Source organism: Symphalangus syndactylus, chromosome 10 (assembly GCF_028878055.3).
Source record: "Symphalangus syndactylus isolate Jambi chromosome 10, NHGRI_mSymSyn1-v2.1_pri, whole genome shotgun sequence".
Taxonomy (NCBI): Eukaryota; Metazoa; Chordata; class Mammalia; order Primates; family Hylobatidae; genus Symphalangus; species Symphalangus syndactylus.
In genome coordinates, this window is record NC_072432.2 from 108,501,827 (window position 1) to 108,523,109 (window position 21,283).

The 21,283-nt window shown below is 47.6% G+C and overlaps 1 protein-coding gene across 5 annotated transcripts in view; it reads right to left on the minus strand.

Moving 5' to 3' along the window:
• Positions 1-540: 540 nt before the first annotated feature.
• SH3BP5 (SH3 domain binding protein 5) overlaps positions 541-21,283 on the minus strand; it is a 79,184-nt gene continuing 58,441 nt past the window's right edge. For 2 of the 5 annotated variants that reach the window (XM_055295476.2, XM_055295477.2), the window contains exons 4-9: positions 15,322-15,486; positions 7,851-7,981; positions 5,457-5,499; positions 4,527-4,746; positions 2,586-2,846; positions 541-2,042 (exon numbers count right to left, since the gene is read on the minus strand). In XM_055295476.2, coding sequence (XP_055151451.2) covers positions 1,825-2,042; positions 2,586-2,846; positions 4,527-4,746; positions 5,457-5,499; positions 7,851-7,981; positions 15,322-15,345 — 897 coding nt within the window. In that variant the 5' untranslated portion in view covers positions 15,346-15,486 and the 3' untranslated portion in view covers positions 541-1,824. The remainder of the gene's footprint in view (positions 2,043-2,585; positions 2,847-4,526; positions 4,747-5,456; positions 5,500-7,850; positions 7,982-15,321; positions 15,487-21,283) is intronic. The other 3 variants (XM_055295478.2, XM_063610780.1, XM_063610781.1) reach the window with 2 other exon arrangements.

The window sequence follows — 21,283 nt, forward strand, 5'->3', positions numbered from 1 at the left end:
TGCAAAGAGTTATTGCTGAAACTTAAACCTCATGATTGGCCAACCAAGAACTTTTTCTCCACAGCATGCTTAATATATGAAATGCAGATTAAGAGTCCAGCATTATAACATTTTCACAAAAGAATCAATCTGATTCTCAACTCTGAATGCACATTTAAATTCCCTCGGGGAGCTTTTAAAAGTCTAATGCCCCAGTGTACCCCCCAGTTAATTAAATAATTCTCTGGGGATGAGAACTGACAGCAACACTTAAGCTTCCTGGGAGACTGCAGTATGCAGCCCAAGGCCCACTCCTCCAGCATCACCACCTCGTCTTTATTTATCTGCCACTGTGTCTCCTCATTGCCTACAGCTTTAGCAACAGCAAAAGTAGAATTCAAACCTTGGGAATCAAGGCTTAAATTATTACTGTTCATGACCTTAATTGAAAATGATTACTGGTGACCACAGCACTCCATGCTCTTCCTTATGGAAAAGGGGTTGCCTAGAAGATTTAGGCAATACTGGGAGTTCTTATTTGAAGTCACAGAAAGGAGAAACTTTTCTCAAGCCGTTTTTATTACACTCAGTGTATTAAGACAAGTACAAAATAACCTTGTAATTAAGATACTGTATCAGTCAAAAAAGAAGTCACTATTGTATGAAGAGATTTACAAATGACTAAAATATACAGGCTGTGACAGAATTAACAGTTTGAAAGAGGGTTGCTTTTTTCTTTTAGAAATGCTAAATTTTCTTAACAAGACAAAAATACAGTGCTCTAAATAGGCATTACCATGAAAACATTAAAGAAAAGCAGTCTTAACACTGCTCTAAATAGGCATTACCATGAAAACATTAAAGAAAAGCAGTCTTAACACTTAACTACTATTAACAGCCTTTGCCAACACATGCCTGCCTACTCCCTTTCCTAACTTTAAAGAACAGTTTCCTCTAAGGAATACTAGTGCAGCATAACCCTTAAATAATTTCATTTATTTTTAAAGTTAGTTACAACCTACAGAGAAATTAACATCTTGTCAATCTAATAACAGTGGCAACCATTCTTCACATGCACTTCTCTTAGAATAAATCCCGTTGGCTGGCAGGATAAGGCTTATGCTGTAGAACCTTCTCCCCCACAGCCACAAATCCCCTTCTATAAGTCCCTCCTACCCTCATCCCCCCACATCCCCACTGGCATTCACCTTTCCCACCCCAAAAGTGCAGCTCATGGTAGCCTTCTAGAAAATGGTTTTAATGGGTATCCCAGCATATACGCTTTTTTAAAAGTCCCCTCTGAACACCAGAGGTGGTGAAAATGAATTGTGTTCTTGGATTTTTTTTTTTTTAAGCCTCCACTGGGTCAAAAATATGTGCTCTTAATACTTGAGTTTTTGCTTTGTGTGTAGGTTTTCTTTTTCATTTAGATATCGTGGGATAAAGTGGAGAGGACATCTCCATTTTCCCATACAAGTTGAGGGTGAGAAGAGAAAGAGAAGCAAGCTGTTGCCCCCACTTTGTCCTGGCTTCCCAGCCATCTTCCCAGCTCTGGTTCTTTCATAGGAACTAGTTATTGCTTCCACAATGCCGTTACATGGAATGTTCCACAAAGGCTGTGAACCTGGTCACAGTCTACCCGCAACAACAACTCTTTTCTGAAAAACCAGCCCAGGAGCTCTTACCCAGAAGAACAATCTTTAGCCCTCAAGGTCACTGAAACTTCATTAGAGCAGTTTAGAGTAGACGTGTAAGATTTGGCATATATTAAATGATTATTGGCACAATGTTCTCCAGTTCCATGTATAAATGTTGATATGCACATGGGCCAGGGCCCAGGATGAATCAGCCAATCTGCACCACTTTTATGTCAGCAATAATTCCATCTCTTCCCTTTGAGCACTGTAGGGAGAGCTGCTTCATCTGGTTCTCCAAGGCCTGGCCCTCGGGGGAGGTGCTGCTTTGGCTCTTACTGCTGCTACCACCGCCACTGCTATTGCTGAGGCCCCGGTTGTTGTTGGCTTTGTCACTTGTTTTATTCTCTGCCCCTTCTGCCCTGTCTCCTACAGAAATACAAGGATTATCAAAAGTGAGTATTGACAATTCTGCCCTGTCTCCTATAGAAATACAAAGATGATCAAAAGTGAGTATTGACAATTCTAAGTCACTTGAGCTCAAACCAATCAGCTAACTCAGCCCTGTAGAATTCCCTCTGTTGCCTACCGTGCGTATCAGAAGTTCTCAGTACATAATCATTTACTTTTATTCCTTGTGATGTTTTTTATATTCCTTAGCTGTAGAGATGAAATTTGCCATATTCACTTTGTAGCTGAGAAACAAACCTCTCTACTATGTGCTTGCCAAGGAGACTGTTCTGATGTGAGACATAGGACCTAAGCTCTACTTTATAGAAGCTGAGTGGAGCCAGAAGCCCCCCAGAACAGCACTTGGAAACAATCTCAGTGATCAATACTGACAGCACAACCACAGAGACCTGGTAATGCAGCATGGGGGCCCTGAGACCTGGCAGAGGTATGGAACAGCACAACAGTCAGGCTACAGAGGCAGTGTGGCATCTGGGACAGGGTGAGAAGGCTGCTACTCACCTCGTTCTACTTCACATTCAGGGGAGGAGGCCCCGCTGCATTCACTTCGAGGGCCCAACACTGGGAACATCATCCCAAACTCTGACAGGGACACGGGGCTGGGCAGATCCAGGCTGCCAGGCCTCACAACCGCAGGGAACTGGTCAGGCATCTCAGACGGGCTTGTTGGTCCTGAACTAAAGCTGGACACAGACTGGGTTTCCGAGTCATCTTCAGACACAAAGTTGCTACAGCTGTCATCTTCAAAGGCCTCCGAGGCCACTAAGTTGAGAGAGAACACCAGTCACATAGGTTCTGTCACCTCCTCAAATGCCACAAGTGCTTGCTGCCGGCAGGCAGCTAGACACAGCATGGGGACTGCAGAATCTCTACCTCTCTGAGTCCTAATGTAGGAATGTGACTTCCCAAGCCTGAATGACCAGCCTCTAAAGCAGCTGGAAGGGAAGCAGCTGGATCCCATGGATATTAAGCGCCCTTCCGATAACCTTATAACCCTGCCAAGAAATCACTGTCACCAGACACCACCTAAAAATGGAAGATTAATTCAGCCACAAATTAGGACCTTTACTCCACCTCAGTCCCCCAAACAGATTTTCATGTGCACAGGAAGACGTTCTAGTCCTCTGTAACATATCCCAAACAAAGCCAGCTGGACTTAGGCTTCTTTCTTAGGGCAATAGAAGCAAGAGCTGCTAGAAGAAACAGGTCAGCATGGAATATCTGTTGGGACCTTTGTTATCTTCCAGGTAACTTCTGATCTCATAAAGAACACACTCAAAGGCTACCCACATGACCATTTGCTGCAAAAGAACAGAAATCCTTTACAATGCTCTATAGCCACATTATTTGGTAGACCAAAATAACAAGGCCCAGACACATGGTATTCCCATGGTTTCAAAGCCTCTTTGGCCTTTAGCGGTTTTCCCTCAGCCTGCCCACAATCCCACTCCTTATTAGAACTTTCCTACTCCATTTTTCCCCCTCTTCTCTTTAAAAGCAGCCTTGTAGCATTCCATAAAGGTTTCTTATAAATGATAAATACTGTAATGTTGGGAACAGAAAATGGGCTCAGACCTGAATTGAATCCCTAACTCCATTACTTGCCGTATGACTTGGTCAAGTTACTTTACCTCTGTAAGCTTCATCATCCTCTCCATGCAGGGTTTGAGATGATGTATATATTAAAGTACCTCATACATAGTAGTTGTTCAAATGATAGTTTCCTTTTCCTTTACATTGAACCTAGTACTTAAATATTTGTTGAAGGAATTAATTCCTAAGGAAGGAGCTTGGGAAAGAGCTGACAGGGATTATTGCACAGGTAAGGAAAAGAAAGGAAGTATGCAAAGACAGTGTTGGGTGGGTTTTCTTGATGAGCATGACAGAAACCAAACTTCTATCAGTTTTCCAGGGGGTGGCCCTGGGAAAACAGGTCTCTATGGTCAGATGTCAGTAAGAGCCACCATTTGCTGAGTGCTTCTTGGGTGTCAGGGGTTGATTCATGTAATCTGAACCACCACCCTACACAACGGATAGTATACAGTAGATAGCATCATACTCCCCATTTTACAGGTGAAGAAACTGAAATACAAAGTTAGGCCCTTGCCCACATCATGCACTAGTAATGATGTAAAGGCAGATTTGAATCAAATCTGATTACAGCTCTTCTTTCCTGCAGGACTTCTCAGCCTTGAATGTTCTAATGTATACTTTGACCCTCAAAGAGGAGTGAAGGTGTAACACTTTCCCAATTTATTTGACCACAGAATCCTGACTTTGAGGAACACTTAGTACCATAAAACACGGGAACCCACCAGAAATAGCCCTCAGGCCTGCCCAACTCTGAGATCTTTCACTGATGGCCAAAGAAAGTGAGGACCTTGGGAAACAAATCACACAGTCTGATATCTCCCCACGTACCCAGTGGAGCTCCTGACTTACCAGAAATGGCATCAGGCTCAGGTTTGCTCCCTGGCAGATCCTCCACAGATGTGCTGCTGCCCTCAGCACCAACACCGCATCCCCGAGGCCCCATGGCACTGGAGCGCCGCCGCTCATGGATCTCATCTGAGATCATCTCCAGGTTCTTCAGGGCCATCTTGTACTCGCCTTTTGCCAGGGTCAGTTTGGCCTGCAGGTCGTCCACAGTCTTTTTCAGTTGCTGGTCAAGATAACAGGAGACTAAGTGAAGACTACCCTGCTAGCCTTAAGATGGTTTCTGAATGACAGGTTCAAGTACATTTTCTGCCCATCATTCTACTTCAAGGAATTTTCCAAGACATGACTGAAGACCTGATTACCATTATAACTGCTATTCATTCGCCAGACAAAATCAGCCACCACCATCCCCAGATCCCATCCAGGTGACAACTTCTAATATCCAAAAACTCACTGGTGGAATAAACCCCATCAGGGAAGCAAAAATGGGCATCAGACACACCAAAGTCCCACAGACTAGACATCTGGTTCCCAGAACAGTGGTTCTCAAACTTCAGCTTGCATCAAAATCCCCTTGAGTGTTAAGACTCAGCTCACTAGACTCCAACCTCACAGAGTTTCTAATTCAGTCGGTCTAGAGTGGGACCTGGTCTGTCAGGTCTCCAGGTGATGCTGATGCTGCTGGTCCTAAGAGCATGCTGTGAGAACCACTGGCCTAGTACAACAGAGAAAGTGACTGAACGGCAGTTACAGAGGTTCAGAGGCCACTGAAGACCCAACCGAGACAATTTTGAGGTCTGAAAACTCAGTAAAGCCTGTCTCTCCACTTTCCTCTTATAGCAAGTGGCCCATGTGATATTCTGCTACCCCAGAAAAGTGAAGCTTTGAGTGCAGAAAAATCTCATCAGTGACAAAGCCCAAAGCTACACATACCTCAAGCTGCACGTAGTACTTTGCCTTGAGTTCAAAATAAGGCCTGCAGAAGACGGGAAGGAAAGCCATCAGAGTAATATAATACAGTGACCACAACTCCACAAGATGAACAAGAGGCATCAGCTACCACTGGCCAGGTCGTCCTTCCAATATTTAGTAATCTCTAACAAGGCCATGACATATGAGTGATGCTCCTAGCTCTGGAGAGTTGACAGACACCAGATGGAACGACTGGGCTCACCCAGGGCTATATTAACAGGAGGCCCATCTCAAGACATGGGGAACCCACACACACATATCTTGGGCACTCTGCAACCTAGCTGATGTTCCTCCTCTGTGGGAAGGCTGTTCAGAGCCTCACAGTTTATACCCAGCAGTAAGGGTGGCTTGGGTCTGCTCTCCTAATGAACTTGGCTCCCCAGGGATGAAGAGCAGATGAGGCTGGAGAAGGGGCTGCTTAAACCTCCTCCTCTACTGAAGTCAACTGGGGAAGAGAGAGAAGCACCACTCCTCCCTCACAGCACAGCAAGGCCACCACTAGGAGGGGGTCTCAGGTTGGTTCTCGCGAACCTTGTCCAAAGACTAGAGTTATTAGTTGGCCGACTCAGCCACATAATGGGCACAAGAAATGCCACCATCCTAGCAGTTCCCTTGGTTCTGGGTCAGCCGAAAGAGCTTGGCTCTTTTTTAGGAATTTTGGTGCCTGAACATTAAGAGTAGATCACTGCTTTATTCTTGAGCTGTTCACCCTCCATGAAGCTCTCAAGTCCTGCATCCTGAGGATCTAGATGGATGACAAGGACACAGGACTGCCATTGGTGGGTATGAAAATCCTGAAACTTGGGGAGAGAGTGAGGTGGATAAGCTCTCTCGTGTGACCAAAAGGAGCAGACAGGAGCACAAGGTGAGGAGTATGTGTGTGAATGGGCATCGGAGGGCACAGGGAAGATGTCCCAGCAAAAGGAACATGAGCATCCATGCAAGGGAGTGTGGCTGGAGAGGCAGGGTGGGCATGGAGGTAGCCTGGAAGCCACTCCGTGGAATGCACAGATGTGCATTTTAACCTTTGGGCAAACAGGAGCCACCCAAGACTACGATCTATCCCTTTACTCTTCTCGGAGTCTGAAAAGGCTGGCAAAGTATTTATTTTTTTAAAACAGGTTAATGGATGAGTATGTGATGTGTGCAGTCGGAGTTCAGGGTCTTTTGAGAAAAGACCCACCATATTCACACCAAAGGAAGCAGCATCAAAGGCTGCTCTTCGGCCTCCTTCGGTGTTGTCACGTGGATGATGCCTGGGCTTGCCCAGAGCAGGCACAGGTCCTACAGCAACCCTCGCCACCTCCTGCCTCCCCTGCAGAAAAATGCCGTATACACGTCTACTACTTAGCTCTCAGGAGATCAGCCCCTGACACACCAAAAACCAAACCAAAACAAAAATACACTAGTAATTAAATGCAATAGTAAATGGTTAAATGCTGTTCCTCTGCACATATGTGTACATACGTATGTTGGAAGAGTGTGAGCAGAAACTAAAGAAAAGTCAAGCCAGGGTGAACGTACTGGGGGGTAGTACAGAGCCTAGGAGGACCAAACTCTTCCTTGCAGACCCTCTTCCTCACTGAATTGTCACCTTTCCCTCACTTGTATGAGGACTGGGCATCTGCCAAGCTTCCAATTGCCCGGCCCCTCCTGGCTGGGGCTGTGACCACACGTGGAGAACAGGCCTTCAGTAAGTAGCCCTGCACAGCCTGCTCTGGGTCTATCTTTGGCTGTTAAGTCTAGGTCATCGTAAGTCCTCCTCCTCTTGCTAGGAGGCCCAGCAATTGGGAATGAAGCAGGGGGCTTGTCCCCAAGAGAGGGTACACAGTTGTGCCTGCCCACCATTATCAATATTGTATAAAAATATACAGGGCTGTAGTGAGAAGAGATTAGAGGAAGAAAAAAAAAACTCTACTAAAGCCAGTCTTACAGCGTTTTATCAGCTCTTGATCACGGGAAATGTATTGTGAACACAACTCATCCCTATTACACTGACAGATAAATTGAGGGATAGGGCCTTGTCCACACTGTCAACCACAGATCCCAGAGTACAGCGTGAGTTTACCAAATCCCAGCCAATGGGCCATTTAATAATGTGCCTTTGAAATTCCTTTTTCTGTGTTTCCTAACTCAGTCATATCTAGAGCAGCCCACCCCTTAGCATCCTCTGCCTCTGGGGGTCATAGAATATTAGGGGGCAAGAGAGCCTGAGCAGGGGGGCTCTGGTGAGGCCCCAGGGTCTACATCAAAGGACTACTCAGCGTGGTCCTTGAGTGCGTGACATACAAAAGGCTGAGAAGATGCAGACTAGGACAGCCACACGGCCCCAGGGAAAGCCGTGTCCAGACTTACTTGGACTTGTTGATGGCTCTCTTGAGTTTCTTCTCCAGCTGTCGCATGCGGCCCATGGCGGCGTTGTATCTGGCTGCCGTCTCCTTATGCACCAGCTCGCTCCTGGTCTTGGTCTGCTCCGCCTCCATGACCTTAAAATGACAGCAGAGTTCAGCCCAGAACAGCCCCTGCTTGGAATATTATTTTTCAAAAAATATTCTTTGCCTGGGCGTGGTGACACGCGTGTAATCCCAGCACTTTGGGAGGCCAAGGTGGGTGGATCACAAGGTCAGGAGATTGGGACCATCCTAGCCAACATGGTGAAACCCGTCACTACTAAAAATACAAAAATCAGCCTGGCCTGGTGTGCTCCTGTAGTCCCAGCTACTCAGGAGGCTAAGGCAGGAGAATCACTTGAACCCGGAGGCGGAGGTTGCAGTGAGCCAAGATGGCACCACTGCACTCCAGCCTGGGCGACAGAGTGAGACTCTGTCTCAAAAATAAAAATACTCTTTGGGCCAGGCGCAGTGGCTCACGCCTGTAATCACAGCCCTTTGGGAGGCTGAGGTGGGTGGATCGCCTAAGGTGAGGAGTTTGAGACCAGCCTGGCCAACATGGCAAAACCCTGTCTCTACTAAAAATACAAAAATTTGCCAGGCATGGTGGCGCATGCCTGTAGTCCCAGCTACTTGAAAGGGTGAGGCAGGAGAATCACCCGAACCCAGGAGACAAAGGTTGCAGTAAGCCGAGATCACGCCACTGCACTCCCTCCTGGGCGGCATAGCAAGACTCCATCTCAAAATATATGTGTATATATAGGTATCGATATCTGTATCTAGATATATATTTGAGCAAATTAGTGGTCAGACTAAGAATAAACCAACTTCCCAACAGTGGTTTTCTTTTCCTATTGATCTACTTTGAAAAAGTCTTGTGAGGAAAGATTAAATAGCTAAATTGGCTGTGGCAATGATTGAGAAAGAAAATGGAAAAACAAAAATTAGAAAATTTTGAACTATTTTCTGATTCAACAGCTGTCCACTTTCTTCTCAGGTTCCTCGATCTAAGTAGCCACGTAGAGCTCCCGTTCACACCTTGGGGCAGGGGCCTGATGGGCAGGCAAATGGCCAAACAGCAGCAGTGGGAACCTAAGAGACGGGGAACCTAATGGGGGGACCACCAAAACCAAGAACTAGGCATCGTACCAGGCACGATGGCAGTCAAGCCAGCAAAGCAGCCATGACTTCCATTGTTTGGTCCTTTCCCAAATATTCTGAACTAGTTGGCTGTGCCCAGAAGAACTCAGGATCCAGAAGGGGCAAACTTCACATTTAAGCAATTAGATTAAAACCCAGTCATTCACATCAGATTTTGAGGTACACAAACATTTGTGAGCAGAAGACGAGTCAGAGTTCTGGTGGGAAATTCTGGTGGGAACACTTTAAGTCTGTTGAAAAAAATGAGTTACAAAACCAATACTCAAGGGCCCTCAATGGCCAAAAAACAAAAGCAGCTCACAGGCCCAGTCCCAGAGACATGGGCAATGTTAATTCTCTCCTTGCTTACCTACAGAAAAGCATCAGAACAAGGCCTGCCTTGAAGAAAGAGGGGGGAAACAAACCGCAGTTCAGGCCACATAAGCAGCTTGCGATTTCTTTCCCTGCCTTCTGCCTACCACTCACAGTGTTATAAAATAAACCAGAGAGACAGTAGGCTAAAGGGTTATTATCTAATTCTGTATTCTCTGGGGAGCATCCGAGAGGAGCCCAGAGGGCTCATGGTCACTAGTCAGCTCTCTCAGACCTCGTAGAACAGTTTTAGGGAGGTGCCACCATGTCTTTAGTTCACAGTTAGAAGAGAAGGCCACAGAGGAAGGTTGCCAACGTTCTACCATCTCCTCCAGTCAACAGCCACAATCAGCCCTAGGACAGTTTACTTATTACTTACGATAAGGATTTTTAAAGGTATTATGAAAGACTTTTATATGGGCATTAAAAATTACAGGGTGTCCTGTCTAGGGCACCCTTCCAGGCTATCTCTGACTTTGCCTTGAAGCTATTTTACAACCCTGTAAGTTGTAGAAAACTGACAGTAATGCAAATGGTTTTTTTTTCCAGAGAAATGAAGATGAACTGTGTTCCCAGATGCACTGGATTACTGACTGCCCTGTAATAGTCCATTTTGTATCTGTTGGTAATTCATTTCAGCATTCTTGGTTTTCTTTGAGTTTGTGTTTTTTGAATTCAAGAATTGTAACATGACTGTTAGATCCCTCCTTATTTAATGAGAAATAAAATATTTGACATGACAACATTTTATATTTGTATCCCAATTATGCTTTTACCTTCTTAAAAATATCTTTTAACAAAAGCTTCAGTGCTTCAGATAATTTTTAAAAACAACAGAAAAACAACAAAATCAGAGAAGAAAAATAGGAGGGAACTGAGCTAAGCTGGCATGAGGTGACATGCTTGCTCACATGACTTCTCAACCAAGACCAAAGGGCTAAGAGAATCCTTTCCCTTTGCTTCCAAAACCAGATACTTCACAAGGAAACAAAATGCACTAAAAATATCTCATGCTTGATACTTGAGGAAACAGCGGTAAATCTTACGCTTTAAGGATTTACTCGTATAACCTTTATGAAAACTCAAACCTTTAGGTTCATCAAAGACAACATGTTGGGGGTGATTATTTTATTAGAAAAGGATCCAATTAAAGGTTTACCTTTAAGGAGCTGTCAGAATGCATTTTCAATAGACTTGTAGAACATGTAATTTGAGGCTCCTGTACAGAAAAGAGTCCCCTGTAAGAAGCAGGATTCTCACCATCTGCCAACAGGCCCTCATTCTATCTTGGCCTCTAGGCTGCAAGCAGAAGCACAGGCTTTCTACAATAAAACACTTGGAAAGCTCCGAGTTCATAGCAATATTGGCAGTGAAAACTGAAGAAGTGGCCAGCACATCACTGTCCCCTGCTTCACCCCACCAGGCCACGTCTACCACATCCTGTCCCTATCTCCCCATTTCTCATGTATATACAAAACCTCCAGCGCAGCCAGGTGCGATGGGGCTCATGCCTGTAATCCCAGCACTTTGGGAGCCCAAGGTGGGCAGATCACTTGAGGTCAGGAGTTCAAGACCAACCTGGCCAACATCGTGAAACCACGTCTCTAGTAAAAATATAAAAATTAGCTGGGTATGGTGGTGGGTGCCTGTAGTCCCAGCTCCTCAGGAGGCTGAGGCAAGAGAAAAGCTTGAACCTGGGAGGTGGAGGTTGCAATGAGCCGAGATCGCACCACTGTACTCCAGCCTGAGCAACAGGGTGAGACTCCGTCACACACACACACACAGACACACACACACACACACAACCCTCCAGCTCTTGGAAGAGACCTCCACACAACTCAGCTTCCTGCCTTGAGGAAGAAGGTCACTAAGCATGTCGCCTTGGTTACGTCTCCTAGGTAATCAAGGAGCTCCTCTATCTACAGCCTAGCATCAGGCATGAGCTGTGTGTAGTGATGTGGGTCAGGTGTGGGATAAGGAGGAGGGCGGCTCAGGGGTAGGTGTGGCAATGCTGCACCCCATACTCCAGAGTAGCCAGATGCTGAAGATCTAGGGACCACAGAGATACTGCTCAGTCCCGGACCCTGCTCATGTCAGCCCACAGAAGATAGCAAACAGCCAGCACCTTCCCACATGGACACCACTGGGTACTGAATGGGTGTTTCAGTCTGGCTTGGCCCAGCCTCTTTGCGGGGTCCCACACCACCAGAATGGCCCAACCTGCTTAGTAGACATCCACCAGGCACAGCTCCTCAGCCTCCTGTTACAGCTTTCTCGGCTCTCCAATCTCCAAGGCCTTTGCACCCTCAGTTACACTCCCAACATCTCTTCCAACGTCACAGAGCTGAGGTCAGGGGCCTCTTTGCCCAGGAAGGCAATCTCACTGTCTGCTCAGAACCTCCATTCTGACTGTTTCAGACTGTTTTCTGATTCTTACTGCATCGTTGGACAATGATACCTAAGAAGGCGCTGCTTCCCACTGTGTGGAAGGGAGGCGGTTCACACCCACCAACGTCAGGGAGGCTGTCGTGAGCAGCTCCTCACCTGCCATCCCAGGTTCATATCCACTGTGGACCAGGAGAAGGGCTGGCCCTGCGTCGTGTCCTCTCCAGCAGCCACCTGGGGCTAGTTCAGAAACAGTTCGTGCCTCTCATTTCCAAGTCACATTTCCCTCTTCCTCTGAGCTCTTTCAGCAAACATCAGAAAAGCCAATTTCTCCCTCCCAAGATGCCAGCCCCCCTCTCTCAGAGGATGAAAAGCTATCACCTTCCCATAAAGGCTACTTCAGTGCCAAAACAGCTGAGGCTGAAGGGACCTATGCTGCCCAAGCTCCCCAGCTGGGGAGCAGCAGGGACCCCAGGCCCTGTGCCCCAAGGAAGGCTGCTCAACTACAAGGTTGGCAGCTCTGCCACAAGCTACTTGTATTTTCCAGAGTCCTCATCAACCCCAGCACTGAGCAGAAAACTGATCCTTTGTCCCTGTCTGTGGCACTGCATGTGGCCTAACAGAACACAGCAGGGCTCCTGCCACCTCCTAGTATATCGGCTTCAGCCATGGCTCCAAGTGTGGCTGCCTGATGTCACCACAGGAAATGTGAGGGGCCGCATAGATAGTCCTGGGCACGTTAAGTGGGAACCCCAGTGTCCCACTGTGCCTGGAGGGATCGTGTAGTCCAAGCCACAGCCATTTCTTCAAGACAGTCCTGGGCCTTTCTGAGCACGGAATTTTCTTTTAGTAGACCCTTAAGTAATACTTTGGAAGAAGAGGGTGAGATGAAGCTCGCTTGTTCTAAAGAAACAAGCATCCTAGAGTACCCAGAAGGCAGATAAAGGAGGAGACATTCTCTAGCCCTTTCATCATGCAGCTTTCAGCTGGCTGAGCATGCCAGGCCCGTGAGGCTCTAGGAGGGGTCAACATGAGCACCACTGGGGGAAATGCTAAGTCCAGAGAGTTCCCGTTACTCGACACTGTTTCAAAGCCAACTATGCAAGTGTGTGTCCTGGAGAAAGAATTATGTTCTGCATCATCCATCACATTTGGAGAGCCTGCTCTGCACGTTGAACTTCTGAGTGGCACACGGACGTGATGGGAGAAAGCTTTGCCACAGGCTTTTGTCTCTTGCTGGTGTCTGTTTTTAACTCATCTGTTCGATGAGGGGCATTTCCAGCCTATGCAACTGTGAAGGGATCTGGGAAGAGGAACATCAGCTCAAAGGTGGAAATCCTGGCGTGTGACCCGGAACACCTGCCAATCTGCAGAGGTTGCCCCCAAGCCCAAGAAAACCAAATGGGCCCTTCCCTTCAGTGGCCACAGAGAAGGCACATATCAGCTGGCCCTCCCACGGCCCTATGAAGCCCTCATGACCTCAGGAGTACAGGGCCACCTTGTACAGCCCCACAGGTCTTGCACTGCACAACTCCAAAAAGCACTATTCCCAAAGTCTGTGGTGTGAACGGTGCCCTGAGTTATACAGTGTGGAGGTCTGGGGACGCCACTCCTTGGGAGGCCACCCACTATCCACTGGGGCCCTAGGACTCAAAAATGGGAGATATACAAAGCAGAAGCATGGTTTATCTTTAAAGAACAGATTAAACGACTTCTGAAATGCTTGCTTATAGGCCGACATGGGTCTCCAGCTGGGGTGGAAGAAGGGCAAAAAGGAAAAGTGGCCCTTCAGCTAATTTCTTGGAAGAAGCTACCTTACATTTTGTCCTTTTCATATCTATCGGGCTTTGGCTTGTGAACTTCCAAGATTTCCAGCCACTCCCATTTTTCTCGAGATGACCCAGAAAAGTTGTTTCTAGCCCATGTCTAGCTCTGTGAGCATCACACCCACTAGGGGGCAGGAGGCGCAAGGCCACACAAAGCCAAGCTCAGTGAAGAGTCTCAGGCTGCAGGGAGAGGTGCATGAAGTCAACGCGGATTTGACTCGAAGTCGTGTGCCAAGCTTTCTATTTAAGGAAGCACAAGGCCATCTTTAATTATCAGATACCCCAGGACTTGAGCCACTGTGGCAGGTGACATTTAAAAGGGAAATCCTATTGGCATTAACCTGTTGACTTTTCTAATCCAGTCCCCCAGACGGCTTTCTCAAGGAGTCACCAAGACCTCTTGCAACCCCCTACCCGCTCTGTCCAGGGTCTTATTGGAGCTGCTGAAGCCACAGGTCAGCTCACCCACCCACCCTGCAGCAAACTAGCCCTACACTGGTTTTCCAGGCACTGGGGATCTAGACAGAGAATGCAGAGGGGCACAATGGACCCAGGCTGGTGCGGAGGGATACCAGGAACGTGAGCCTGGGCAGCCCAAGAGCCAAGCCTGGAAGGGGGAAGAGGTATCCAGGAACATTCTGCGTGACTTCTAAGAAACCCGATAGAGTTAGGAAGGGGTAACCAAGTACTGCTGAGCCAAGAACTGTCCCTGGCTGCTATGGTCTGAACATTTGTGTCCTCCCAAAATTCTTATGTTGAAACTGATCCCCAGTGTGAGGGTATCTGGAGGTAGGGCCTTTGGGAAGTGATGAGGTAATGAGGGTGGAACTCTCATGAATGAAATTAGTGACCTTATAAGCTCATGTACCCCTTCCACCATGTTAGGACATGAAAAAGGCGGTCATCTGTGAACCAAGAAACAGGCCCTCATAAGACACTGAATCTACCAATGTCCTACCTACCAATGCACTTCTCATCCTCCAGAACTGTGAAAAATAAATTTCTATTGTTTATAAACTACTCTGTTTATGGTATTTTGTTTAGTATTTTGTCTTGGCCTGAACAGACTAAGGCACACCATTTCTGGCTCTGAGTAATGCAGCCAGAGAGGTGGTCATGAGAGCCGGTAAAGAACCCAATATAATGGCATAAAACCCAGCAAGCCAAGCTGTGAGTAAGGATCACACACAGTCTGCTTCCTCTGTGCCTGTCAACTCCCTAAATCCCAGCCCAGAAGGCCTGTCCTAAGTACACACCTGATTTTGGTCTAATCTGCCATGACCCCTGCCTTCCTCCAACAACACATACCCGAAGTGCAGCCCCCATGTAGGGCTGTTCATCAAGGTCTCCCCATCACAGATTCAAAACCCAGCCAGTATGCTGGGGTTCCATGGGAGCAAACCCTGGAAAACAACCTGGTCCCTCTGGAAGCCTGAGTCCAGTCAAGATCCCCCAGGGATGACCCAAACCAGACAAACCTTAAGCAACATAAGGGAAGGAGCAGCTCTCGCTGTCACGGAGACACTGTGACTCATTCTGGAGCACTGGCTTCGTACCAAGCGCAGCCAAGAGACCACACGGAGATGACAACCTGTGATTTTCAGAGTGTTTTCAGGCAACATGCCTGGGAGTCGAGTCTGTTACCTCCGCTCGGGGGAAGCCAGCGCGCATGCACGTGCACACCCCCACAGCACACCCGGCCATGACTCATACCCTCTGAGTGGCGTGATTCAGCATCTCCTGCCAGGCAGAGTCGAACTGCCGCTTGTCATCCTCCAGCAGCCGCTGCTCGGCCAGGGAGATGGTCTCCTTGGCGGCGCGGAGCACCTCCGTGGCCCTCTGGAAGTCCTGAGTGGCTTTCTGAGCTTCCAGCTGAGCCTGTGTGAGAAAGAATCCTCATGAGGCCTCAGAAAAAGGCAGGGGCTCCCCATGATCCATTTTACCTTTCAAAAAATAAGCATCCCAAGGACCAGGACAAGCTCGTCTCTGCCTCTTCACTCCGCGCACCCACAGGTCCTCGTAGATGCCAGACAGGGCAATGGACCCCTGATGGGGGAGTGAGCGCCAAATCAGTGAGCGAACAATTTCCACAGTTCTGGGCCCAATGGATGAGATAAACACGTCAGCCCTTGGCCAGAATCTGACATGGCAAACCAGCCCATAGTGGGACAGGTACAGCCAACCCCACAGCCTTTCTCAGCAGCTCTGCCTCACTCGAGGCCTGTCACCTTCCCTGCCCAGATCTGTGGCTCAATTCATGACAAGTCAGAACCAGGAAGGCCCCCGGAGATCACGGTCCAAAAACTTCACTCTGTAGAAGGGGGACCTTAGCTGAGAGGACACAGCCTTTCCTGAGATCACACAGCTAACTAGAAGCAGAGCTGTGCCAGACTCCAGCCAGTATGAGTTCCTGCCCAGCACTGTCACTGCCAGACAGTCCTCCACTCAACTCACACCCACTGACACCAGCGACAGGCCGAGTATGGCGCCAGGCAGGCAAAGAGAAGGATCTAATTAATTAACACAACGCGGTCCCTGCTTTCAAGGAGCATCAGGTGGGAGAACCAATACCAACTGTAGCTGACCACATGTCTAGAGCTGCCCCCACGACATGCGTCTGATTGTTCAAAATGTGAGTAATCCCCGCCAGGTGCAGTGGCTCACACCTGTAATCCCAGCACTATGGGAGGCGGGCGGATCACTTGAGGTCAGGAATTAAAGACCAGCCTGGTCAACACGGTGAAACCCCATCTCTACTAAAAATACAAAAATTAGCCGGGCGTGGTGGTGGGCACCTACAATCCCAGCTACTTGGGAGGCTGAGGCAGAAGAATCACTTCAACTCAGGAGGCGGAGGCTGCAGTGAGCTGAGATTGCACCACTGCACTCCAGCCTGGGTGACAGAGTGATATTCCATCTCAAAAAAAAAAAAAATAAGTGACTAATCCCAACTGAATGTAAGACATACCTAAACTTAAAGACTTAGTACAAAAAAAAGAATGTTAAATATCTCAATAATTTTTATTACATGATGAAACAATATTTTGGATATACTAAATTAAATAACATATATTATTAAAATTAATTTCAGTTGGGTGCAATAGATCCCACCTCTATTCCAGCACTTTGGGGGCAGGAGGACCACTTGAGCCCAGGTATTCAAGACCAGCCTGGGAAACATAGCAAGACCCTACTTCTGGAAAAAATTTAAAAATTATCCGAGGATGGTGGCACATGGCTGTATTCCCTGCTCCTTGGGAGCCTGAGGCAAGAGACCGCTTGAGATTATAGTGAACTACGATTATGCCGCTGCACTCCAACCTGGGTAACACAATGAGACACTGCTTTTTAAATAAATAAAATTTAAAAATTAAATTCACAGAGGCTGGGCACGGTGGCTCAAACCTGTAATCCCAGCACTTTGGGAGGCTGAGAGGCAGGTGGATCACAAGGTCAGGAGTTTGAGACCAGCCTGGCCAACATGGCGAAACCCTATCTCTACTAAAAATACAAAAATTAGCCGGGTATGGTGGCACACGCCTGTAGTCCCAGCTACCTGGAAGGCTGAGGCAGAAGAATTGTTTGAACCTGGGAGGTGGAGGTTACAGTGAGCCAAGATCGCGCCATTGCACTCCAGCCTGGGTGACAAGAACGAAACTCTGTCTCAAAAAAAAAAAAAAAAAAAAAAATTAATTTCACCATTTCATCTCTCCTCGTCTTTCCTTTTTTCCTGTGACCACAGGGAAACTTACAATTATACAGGTGATTCCAATTCTATTTCTTGTGGACAGTAGATACCTTTACCCCAAGATGGGCCGTGTGATGGCAATTGTGTGACTGCATGAGAAATCAGCACTGAAACATCACAGTCACCACTCTACAGGCTCACCTTGAATTCCCCAGCAAAGCACAAGCCACAAGCCCGCCTCTGCAGCATCCCACCACCCTCCCTCGGTTAACCACATCCCCAAGTCAGTTACATAAGCCCTGGTGGGACATCCCTAGGGCAGCCCCTGGGACTCGGGAAGAGGGGAACTACAGGGACCCCACCCTTCCCCAAGCAATTCTTACATGACTTCAAGGAAGTCTTCAGAAACCACACGCTGAGGACGCTTTGTGAAGAAGGTTAAAGGAGGGGGAACAAAAAAATCAGAGACTCAGAGCACGCCGGCCCCCAAGGCAAAGAACAGCTTTCCCGAGCACTCTGTGATTGTGTACTGCATACCAGACCCAGACCCAGCCCTCCAGGAGATGACAATCAGATGGAGAGCTGAACCAAGCATGGAGTGGACACTCAGAAGTCCGTAATACGATGCTGTTGTGAGAGTGCCACATCAGGGAGGGAAGTATAGTAGGGAATGTGAAGAGAAATTATTTCCAGTACAGAGAACCAAGGAAGGCCTCTTAGAGGAGGATGATCCTGAACTAAGGACTAAGGACACAAATGATTTGAAAACACGAGCTGATGAGGTGGGGGGGCACACGGAAGGATTTGAGACTCTAAAGACATATTACAAAACAGAGTGCCTGTAGGAGATTTGATGATACCTCAGATCAAATTTTTAAAAGGACTCGGGTGAAGACCTTGAATGAATGCCAGGCTAAACCTTCAACCAAAGTGGCCCAGGGACCTGCCCCTGCTGTGGACTCACCATGTGGCCCTGGGACCAGTCACCCACTTCCACTCAGGCGTGCCTCAGCTACACAAGGAGAACAAGGATGCCCACCCTCCCTAGAGCTGACCCAACTCACCCCCCAACCCCTGCCCCACCTCATGCCTCCAGGCCCATTAGTGGTTCTTAGTTCTTTCATGTGAGGACAGCCCTGCAGGGCCTCCGCTGGCCAAGCTGCTGGGAACGAGAGGAAGCAGAGGGAACCTGTTACCTTAAAAGCCACTCCACTCCCTACCCATAGGTGGCCTCTCCTACCTATATGCTTCACACCAACTCCAGGAGACAGGATGAATCCCATAGGATCCTAAAATGGGATTTGTATTTGCTTTTTTAGGAATTTTTTAGTATTTCAATTCAGCAACATTTAAGGGTAAACTCCCTTCTCCCAGTTCTCTCTGCTTCAGTTATGAATCCCTTATTTCTTCAAGCAAGAAAAAATGCTCTCTTGACGGCCTTCTGAAAGGTGGCTGCTGTACCATGGGCCCGGCACCTCTTCACACCCTCTGCCATGCATCTGATGAGTTCCAAATAAGAGAAACAGATCTCTACAAAGGAAAAGAGGAAGCCCATTTGAAGCTGCCTTTGAGAAGAACATGCGCTGTCAAATTCCAGACAAGCGTCTGAAGTTTCTGCAAGATTCCTCCTCCTGTACAGTGACATCAGATACGTGTTTGCCTTGCCATATCACAGGTACAACTAATATGAGGACTCATTCCACATTTAACCCACAGAAACCAGATGCCATCTCTCCATAATTCATGCACTTACCGGTTCATTCACTCAAGTAAGCATTGGGCACTGTCATGCCCCACTGTCTATTCTCTCTATTCGTTGTGGTCTCAAGGGGAGGCAATATCTCAGCTAAAGACCCTCACTTCCCAGCCCTCACTACAACTGGTCCCCCTGGTAAGTGACAGCTAATGAGAGGTAAATGAACACTGAGTGAGATTTCCAGGAAGGCTCCTGTTATGGACTGAATGTTTGTGTCCACTCAAATTTACATATTGAAGCCCAAACCCCCAGTGTGATTACATTAGGAAGTGGGGCCTTTGGGAGCCATATTAGTCCATTCTCGTAATGCTATAAAGAAATACCTGTGGGCCAGGCATGATGGCTCACGCCTGTAATCCCAGCACTTTGGGAGGCCAAGGCAGGTGGATCACTTGAGGCCAGGAATTCAAGACTAGCCTGCCCAACATGGTGAAACACCGTCTCTACTAAAAATACAAAAAAAGTAGCCGGGTGTGGTGGCAGAAGTCTATAGTCCCAGCTACTCGGGAGGCTGAGGCAGGAGAATTACCTGAACCCAGGAGGCGGAGGTTGCAGTGAGCTAAGATCGCACCATTGCATTCTAGCCTGGGTGACACAGCAAAACTCTATCTCAAAAAAAAAAAAAAAAAGAAAGAAAGAAATACCTGAGACTGCATAATTTATAAAGAAAAGAGGTTTAACTGGCTCGCAGTTCAGCGGCTGTACGAGAAGCCTGATTCTGGTATCTGCTCGGCTTCTGGGGAGGCCTCAGGATACTTACAATCATGGCAGAAGGCAAAGGGGGAGCAAGGCATCTCACACAGTGCCTGGACTTGGGTCCAGGGTAGGGGGAAAATGCTACACAGTTTTTTGTTTGTTGGTTGGTTGGTTGTTTGATTGTCTGAGACTGAATCTCACTCTATCGCCCAGGCTGGAGTATAGTGGTGCGATCTCGGCTCAATGCAACCTCTGCCTCCCGGGTTCAAGTAATACTCCTGCCTCAGCCTCCTGAGCAGCTGGGACTACAGGTCCATGCCACCACCATTGGACAGTCTCCCTGCCAGCAATACATGGCAAGAGTAGCTGCTAAAATACCAATAATAATTTTTGTATTTTTAGTAGAGACAGGGTTTCACCATGTTGACCAAGCTGGTCTCAAACTCCTGACCTCAGATGATCTACCTGCCTCGGCCTCCCAAAGTGCTGGGATTACAGGATTGCAGGTGTGAGCCACCACACCCAGTCGCTACACACTTTTAAACCAGATCTCATGAGAACTCACTGTCGAAACAACAGTACTGGGGGGGTGGTGCTAAACCATTCATGAGAAACAGCGTCCATGATTAAATCATCTCCCACCAAGCCCCACCTCCAACATCATTGATTACAATTCGACATGAGATTTGGGAGGGAGCACAGACCCAAACCTTATCAGGAGGTAATTAGGGTTAGATGAGGTCCTGAGGGTGGGACCCTCATGAGGAGATCAGTGCCCCTGTAAGAAGGGGAAGAGAGAGAGATCTCTCCCTCTGGTGCACTGAGGAAGCACCATGCTGTCAAAAGGTCTCCTAAGGAAGATTCCGCAAAGGAGGAGGGTATCAGGCAGCAGGCCAGGCCAAGACAGGAAGCACCAAAGAGTTTACACACTTATCTAACTGAGGAAAGTTTAACTGCGACATTGCTTCTCAGTGTCATCACAAAACACAGGACTTCCACAGTCAGAAACCAATCAATTTCACAATCCCGGAGAGAGCTGGCTATCTGGTTCTCACCATCATACGAAAGATGACACCTAGAAATCTTTGGTACAACCACTAATGTTTTACTTTCACATTGTAATAAAGGCCCCAGGCCCTGGTGTTTAATACATTATTTGAATAGGGCTCTATGCTCTCAGGTCCTGTGGTGTGCACAAGTCATGCAGTGATTCACTCACAGCAGAGAAACCCAATGAGCCAGCGGAAGTGAGGCCCTGCTTATAATAGTACTAAAGAGGAAAATGTTAGCAGAGCTTGGTTTGAGGTATAAGATGCAACACAGAAAAAATGTTAAATACCTTCATGACTTACAGACACTAACAGCTTTCATGGGAAGAGCTCCACGGAGAGAATTTTAAAAGGCAGCTTATGGGCTGGGCGTGGTAACTCACACCTGTAATCCCAGCAGTTTGGAAGGCCAAGGCAGGTGGATCACTTGACGCCAGGAGTTGACCAGCCTGGCCAACATGGTGAAACCCTGCCTCTACCTAAATA